Source organism: Fulmarus glacialis, unplaced genomic scaffold (assembly GCF_000690835.1).
Source record: "Fulmarus glacialis isolate BGI_N327 unplaced genomic scaffold, ASM69083v1 scaffold21311, whole genome shotgun sequence".
Lineage (NCBI taxonomy): Eukaryota > Metazoa > Chordata > Aves > Procellariiformes > Procellariidae > Fulmarus > Fulmarus glacialis.
Window position 1 is genome coordinate 12,438 of NW_009191148.1, and position 7,314 is coordinate 19,751.

The following is a 7,314-nucleotide window of genomic DNA, read 5'->3' on the forward strand; positions in this document are numbered from 1 at the left end:
GTGCGCGTTTCTGCCGAAGGACGCCGTGAACTGGAGGCGGGAGGAAAGCAGGAGCGGAGGCAGCAGCGGGTATCAGCTCACGCCATTGTCCGATGGCACAGACACGCTCCTGGGGCTGGGGCATGTTTCACATCCATTTCTGCGGCTTTTTTATGACTGTGAACAGAAACCAGTTCCCTCTGAGCGGCTCCGATTTCCTCCTCCTTGCCCACCGATCCCCCTCAGCTGCTGCATTTGCTCGGCCGGGTGACGTTCAGCCAGGGTAAGGAGCTGGGTTCTGCCAGCTGCAGCAGCCCGCCAGATGTTTTGGACGCCACTGGGCAGCTGTTTTGCAGCTGGGGGTTGGCGGAGAGCAGCGGCAGCACTCACTCAGCTGAAGAAGACCAGGAAACCACAGGGAATTTGCAGGGAAAGACTCACTTGTGTTTTTACCAAGGAAAAAGGTCTGTGCCATGGGGCATGCCGACTCCTGCCGTCTTACCAGGCAAGGAAACACGCCCTTAAAACTGGAAATATTATTAGCTTGACACAAAACCACAGTCAGAAAATATCTGCCCTAAGATCTACTTTCTGTGGCAGGGCACTTGAATGATCAAACCAGGAGCGCTGCGGCTGAAAGTGGTCAGAGATGCTCCGCGAAGGAGCGGCGGTGGCGAGGTTGTGGGTGCCGAGGCTCACGGGGCTGCCCGGCACGAGCCGCGGGCATCCCTGGCCGGCAGTGGAGAGGGGTGCGAGCCTCTTGGCCGAGCCAACAGCGATGAAGGCTGGGGGTCAAAATCCATGTTCCCGCCAGTGCATGAAATGCCTTTTCCCCTTCCTTGCGACATCGCTTTCCGGGCTCAGGCTGCTGGTCCCGCTGCTGTTGACAAGCAAAGAGCGACAGCAGCACGAGGTTTGAACGGGAAACGCTGCTCAGCCCCTTTCCAGATCCCATCCGGCTTTTGCAGGCAGGGCTATTATTCTCCATAAATAGCTTGGTGCTGCATTTCCTCTGGGCTTGTGAAAGCAAAGCAACGCAGAAGTTTGACGAGGGGACAATTCTCAATAAATCCTGCTGTAGGGACGGGCCGCTGTCTCCCCCAGCCCAGGCTTTTCTTCCCTTCCTCTCTCCAGCAGAATGTCTCCGCTGAAGCCCGGCACAACACCAGCGTGGCCGTCCTGCCCGTGGTGGCCACCAACGCCACCTGCTCCGTCCGTGTGGCTGCTGTCACCAAGGGGGGAGTGGGACCTTTCAGCAGCCCGGTGGAGGTCTTCATCCCTGGCAGCGGTAAGGAGATGCCTCTCCCTGCCCGGGCGGCGTGGGTGCAGGGGAGGACGATAGGGAAGCACGCAGGGCGTGCTTTCCTTGCCCGGCCAAGGCCATTTGGCATCCCTCCATCCTCTTTCAGACGCTTTCCCCGTCGGCTAGGCTATCAGCCAAGAATCTGGGATCTTCAGCATGCTTTTGTAGCCAGGAGAGACTTGCTCTCCACGTGCAACCGTAGTCCTCGTGCCCTCTTCTCCTGTGTAACCCTTTGGGCTTTACTGGGTTTGGTTTCAGCTCCTGGGAAAACCTCCCCCAGGCCCTGGGTGCTGCAGGCTGACTCCTTCGGCTCCATTAATGGGATATTTTCTTAGGATTATTAACCTCAGCCCCCTCTTCGACTCCAGCCTCCGGGAACGCAGACTCCTTTATCATAGCCCTGGGCTTTATCTGCGGGACGATTGCTGTTGGGCTGATCCTCTGCTTGTCTGTGGTCATCCAGAAAAGATGCGTGGAAACAAAATACGGGTAAGCCGAAGGGAAAAGAGCTTGCAGAGGTGCCCCGAGCTGGGCACGGGCAGACAGGGCGGGTGGCCAGCAGCCCACGCTGGATGCAGGGAGAAGACTTCTGCCTCCAGCACTGACGTCATCCCCACAAATGGCATTTTTTTATGCCCGTGGTGAGGGACTGCGTGTATTTTTACTGCAGCGACGGTACTTCCCCTCCCTTCCTTAGCCCAGCAGTTCACCTTTCGCTCACTATTCCTATTTTAAAAGGGAAGTAAACTTGTGCAACTTGGTATGGGAGGGTGGCCTCGGCGTTTTGACACAGAGGTGAGAGAGCAGAGATGTATAATATCCTGTGTCCTGGGGCCTAGAGAAACTTTTCCTGCCTCATCACACGCCAAATCTGCCTTGGTCCGATGGCTAAGCCCCACCGGGCAGAGAGACTGCCACTGGGCTGCAGAAGTGGTGTTTTAATAATGTGGACAAAGGGCTGTTTTCTGCTACAATAAGCCAATGCTAGTCACTCACCCTTGTGACTTTCTAAGTGGCATTTAACTGCCCTGTGCTGCTGTTTTTGTTAAACAATTGTGGTGCTAGCGGCTTTTCTTGTAAGTGCTATCACGTGAGCGTCCGCTGCCAAACTGCAAATGTGATATAATTAATTCTTTCGGAAGCGCATCATTTCAGTAAGGGAGTTCACTGAGCTGGTGAAGGAATATCCCACCTGCTCTGGTCTCCCATAGCATCACATCCATCCCAGTTTGGAAACTGGTAGTGTGTAAGGATCCCTTTCCTAACTGGTGGAGCATTGTTGCTCTTTCCTTGCGATGCTAGCTCCCTGGGAGCTCTTGAGCATCCGCTATGTTTTTGTTTCCCGGAGCTGGACCTCTGCATGGCCCCGAACCAGAGGGGTTGCACAGCATCTCCCAGCAGCATGCCCATCACCACTGTTTCGGGGCCATGGTGTGAAGCTCCCTTAGTTTCCTTTTGGCTAACGGATGGGGGTTGCTCATGCTAACAGAGAGCATTGACAGGCTGAAGTTGTGCATCGGGCAAGAGCAGAGATCGCTTTAGGCGGTGGTAGATCTGGGCACCGTATTCCTACCGGTAGACTGCTCTCTGAGTAGGAAATGAGTATTCCATTTCCTCCCCAAAAAACCTCTGTGACTCACTCCTTGACAGATCAGCCTTGTTTATCAAGTGGCTGTTTTGCTCGGACGTTGTAAGCGATGGCACTGATCCAGTAAGAGGGAAATGAAAAAGATTAGCACGAATGCGCCTATTTCCTCCCTTACTACCGATACCCCCGGTAGCGCGGTGGTCGCCCGGCCCTGCAGCGGCGGTTCCTTCATCGGAGGAAAAGCAGCCGTGCGTGGCCCAGCAGGGTCTGTTTCTGTCCCGAAAAAAATTTGAGCAGGCTTGGAGCTGGCAGTGAACTACACGGCCAAGAAGTCCTACTGCCGGAGAGCCGTTGAACTTACATGTAAGTATACTTTTTTTATCCCTCTGCAAGGGGGTGGATGGGGATATCGCAGCAGCGGTATGTCTGCAGGTTGGAGGTGACCTGAGCTTCTGTTCCCCTCTCCTGCAGTGGGCAGTCTGGGTGTCAGCAGCGAGCTCCAGCAGAAGCTGCAGGATGTTGTCGTGGACAGAAATGCCCTCAGCCTGGGGAAGGTCCTGGGAGAGGGTGAGCGCTGGGGCTGGAGAGCTGGGGATGGACATATGGGGCAGGGGCTGCCACTGTTACCTGCATCATCCCCCAGCTCCAGGCCCAGGGGATGTGGGGGAGATGGTGGGTCGAGATGACTAAGTGCTGGGACCCCTGGGTTCATGTCCTCCTTCTGCCACTGATGAGACACGAGCCTTCCCCTCGTAGACTTTTGGGGATGAGGTCTCCATCTTAGAGCATTTCAGATCTTTGAGAACATAGTGGTGTCCTGAAAGGTGGTGCTTCGGGTTGTGGATAAAGTGCTTGCTTCTTTCCCATGGTGCAGGGGAGTTCGGGTCAGTGATGGAGGGGCGTCTCAGCCAGCCTGAAGGCACGCAGCAGAAGGTGGCTGTGAAGACCATGAAGCGTAAGTCATCACCCTGGCCTTGCAGAACTTGACGTTGTTTGTCCCAGTGGGTGCCAGCGTTTCTGCTACCCGTCTCAGGTGGTGCTCTCTCTGCATCCTGGCACCATTTTGTGGGGATGCCGCCCTCTGTGCCACAGCTCCTGGTGCCAGTCGGGAAGGGGCACTCATATCAGACAGCCAAGGATGGCAGAGACATCCCGGTGGTCCCTTCCCCCTGACCCACACAGGAGCTGTGCTCTGAAGGGAGATGGCAGCAGTGATTTGGGGTGTTAAAGCTCCTGGGGTGTTAAATCTCCTCCTTTTCTCTACTTCCCAGTGGATAACTTTTCCCAGAGGGAGATAGAAGAGTTCCTCAGTGAAGCAGCATGCATGAAGGACTTCGACCATCCCAATGTCATCAAGCTCCTAGGTATGGGCTGTCACTCCCCGCCCTCCAGCTGGGAGTTGGGCTGGGGAGCCGGACTGGGGAGCGCTCGGGTCCCCCACAGATGTCTGCGGGGGGAGTGTGGTGCCTTTGCCCACGGGGCTGTGCAACCTGTCCGTGTTTTCCAGGTGTGTGCATCGAGCTGAGCTCCCAGCAGGTCCCCAAGCCCATGGTCATTCTCCCATTCATGAAATACGGTGACCTGCACAGCTTCCTGCTTCGCTCGCGTCTGGAGATGGCCCCCCAGGTAATGAGCACAGGGAGCAGAAGGCCCCGTGTCTGCGAGGAGCAAGGTGGGACCGTGCCTCTTCTGGGGACAAATCTGCCTTTGTTTTTTGAGAACATAATAGGACTTGGTTGTAGTCCTGCTTCCTGCCTTTGTCAGGTGGCAGCGGTGGGATCCAGCTCCACAAAAGCCTGTGGGATTCTCGCCTTCCCTTCTCCAGGCTGAACAAGCCCAAGTATCTCAGTTCCTTGTACACCATGTCTTCCAGCCCTGTCTTAGTGGTCTCCTGTGGGCTTGCTCCAACACATTGTTCTCCTACTGAGGAGCCCCAGCTGGGACACAGCATCCAGATGTGGCCTCACCAGTGCCAAATTAAGGGGAAGAATAGTTTCTCTTGACCTGCTGGATGCACTTTTGCTAATGCAGCCTGCTACAATGTTGGCCTTCATTGGCACAAAAGTGCACCGCTGACACCAGAGTCCTTTCCTGCAGAGCTGCTATCTAGCCAAAAATATGTGATCTGAAGGCAGCCAGTGGGAAAAGCAGGAAGGAAGCAAAGTCTAGTTGCAGGCTGCACTCCAGAGACATGGAAGGAGGCGGTGGGGGTATGAAGGGTGTCCACTGCTACAGCAAACCCCAGGGAGATGTGGTTTGCTGGATCGGGCTCTTCTGGCCAGCAGCACAGCCTGGCAGACAGTGTTGGGGTTATTTCTAAAACAACTCTCCCCGCATCTACAGCTCCTGTGGGCTTGTGATTCGATAAATCTTACAATCTGACGGTGTTAGCCCAGTGGGGGTGAGAGAGGCCACAGTGGCTGCTGCTGTGGGCTCCTGGTGCTCTCCAAGGCCAGTGAGACCACTAGGATGTCAGCCGGCAGCCCTGGACAGGGAAGCCTTTCAGATCAAATCAAACGTGCTTCCCAAAGGGCTTGCACTGTCTAACCTGCACCTTCCCTTCCCAGTTTGTGCCTCTGCAGACGCTGGTGAAGTTCATGGTCGATATCGCCCTGGGGATGGAGTATCTGAGCAGTCGGCACTTTCTCCACAGGGATTTGGCAGCTCGAAACTGCATGTGAGTTTGTTTTCCTCTGCTTCGTCCTGGATAGATGAACACCAGTGGAAGTCCTGTGGTTTTACAGCACAACTTGGCTTCCTTCAATAAAACCTCTCTTGGTCTTGAGAGACATGGGAAAAGAGCTCAGCCTCAGGTTTCTGCTTCAGAATTTGGCACGTCAGACTTTTCCATCTTGTCATCCCTGTTTCTGCCTGACAGGTTACGGGACGACATGACAGTGTGCGTGGCAGACTTCGGTTTGTCGAAGAAGATTTACAGCGGCGATTACTACCGTCAGGGCCGAATAGCAAAAATGCCAGTGAAGTGGATAGCCATCGAGTCCCTGGCTGACCGCGTCTACACCACCAAGAGCGATGTGGTAGGTCCACGTGGCCGGGCAGCCAGGCCGCAGGAGGCAGAGCTGGGGACCGATCCCCGGCTTGCGTCGTCCGCCCTTGCTGCGCTTTGTTACGCCTGTTCTTGTACCCTGGAAGTGCAAAGCCAGAGGAGCGGGAGGCTGTAATGGGACACGCTGACCTTTTGCTGCCTGCCCAGCCTCCTGGAATAGGTTTATTCAGTGGGCCGCTTGCCTCTTCTGTGGCATTGCTTATTATTTCCGATTTTGGGGAGGGCAGGACTGGAGCGACAACTCTTAGCATTGTGCGAGGGCCCAGTGGACGCTGGGCAGTGACCTTTCCCCATGAAAAGACTCATTCATTCCTCCTGGAAATGTCCCTTCAGCTTTCCCTTTGTCCTCGCAGTGGGCATTTGGCGTTACCATGTGGGAGATAGCGACCCGAGGGATGACGCCCTACCCAGGAGTGCAGAACCACGAGATCTACGAGTACCTCTTCCATGGGCAGCGCCTGAAAAAGCCCGAGGACTGCTTGGATGAGCTGTGAGTATTGTAACCCTGTTTCTGGGCTGTAGCGCAGCCCCTTTGCTCTCTGTCTGCCTGCAGACAACCTGTGCGTCGCTAGCCCTTAGCTGAGGTGGTTTCTGTGAGGTGCTGCTCGTTGTGCTTTGTGGCCCTCAGTCGCTGACGTCCTTTCTTTAAGGACACAACAACTGCTTGTGCTGTGGATTTGTGGCTTAGCGCTGAATGTGGCCGTAAGCCTGCAAAGCTGTGCATCACAGCGCAATCAAAGACCGTGCCAGCATGCCCGTGCTCCCACCTGCTGCAAACCTGCCTCTCCAAGTGGAGTAAGACGGGTCTGTACCGGAGAGGGAGTCACTTACCCCCACCATTTCTCCCACAGCCCCCAGAAAAAACAGTTATTAAAGATTTTTAAAAATACGGCAGGGATTTAGCCTTTTCTCCATTGTGGGGTTGGCAGGCAGGGAGCTTACCAGAGCGCACGCGCGGGTTAGCTCTCGGAGGAAAGCTGGCCAGAATGGCGTGGGTCACATTTTAAATGAAAGTATCACAGAAACAAAAACTTCAAAACCCTTAATATTTGCATAATCACCCGAGTTTTGACGTGCCTAATAAAAGCCAGATCCCAGAGCAGAGCAGCGTATCACCCAGGGAGGAAAAAGCATCTTCTTAACTCCAGGTAAACTGGCGCCCAGAAATCCCAACAAATATCCCAGGAGGAAGCGCTGTGTTTGCAGGGCTGGCGCAGAGGGCTGGCGAGCTGGGCTGCGGGCAGCTGGCGGCGTGGGGCGGGGGGGAAGTGCCGGGGTCGCCTCGCTCCTCCTGCGGGGACAGGAGCAGTGCCCTCTGCAGTTTGTGGTGGAGGAATCAGACTTTTTAGGTTTGTTGGTTTTTTTTTTTTTTTTTTT

The 7,314-nt window shown here is 55.1% G+C and overlaps 1 protein-coding gene across 1 annotated transcript in view; it reads left to right on the forward strand.

Moving 5' to 3' along the window:
* The window catches only part of LOC104083186 (tyrosine-protein kinase Mer-like), a gene marked incomplete at its 3' end in the record, with an annotated part of 18,200 nt that overhangs the window by 9,871 nt on the left and 1,015 nt on the right, over positions 1-7,314 (forward strand). The window contains 10 exon segments of the mRNA XM_009586588.1: positions 1,114-1,267; positions 1,618-1,794; positions 3,165-3,233; positions 3,342-3,437; positions 3,745-3,825; positions 4,142-4,234; positions 4,378-4,496; positions 5,438-5,547; positions 5,749-5,908; positions 6,291-6,427. Of these exon segments, the coding sequence (XP_009584883.1) occupies positions 1,114-1,267; positions 1,618-1,794; positions 3,165-3,233; positions 3,342-3,437; positions 3,745-3,825; positions 4,142-4,234; positions 4,378-4,496; positions 5,438-5,547; positions 5,749-5,908; positions 6,291-6,427 (1,196 nt within the window).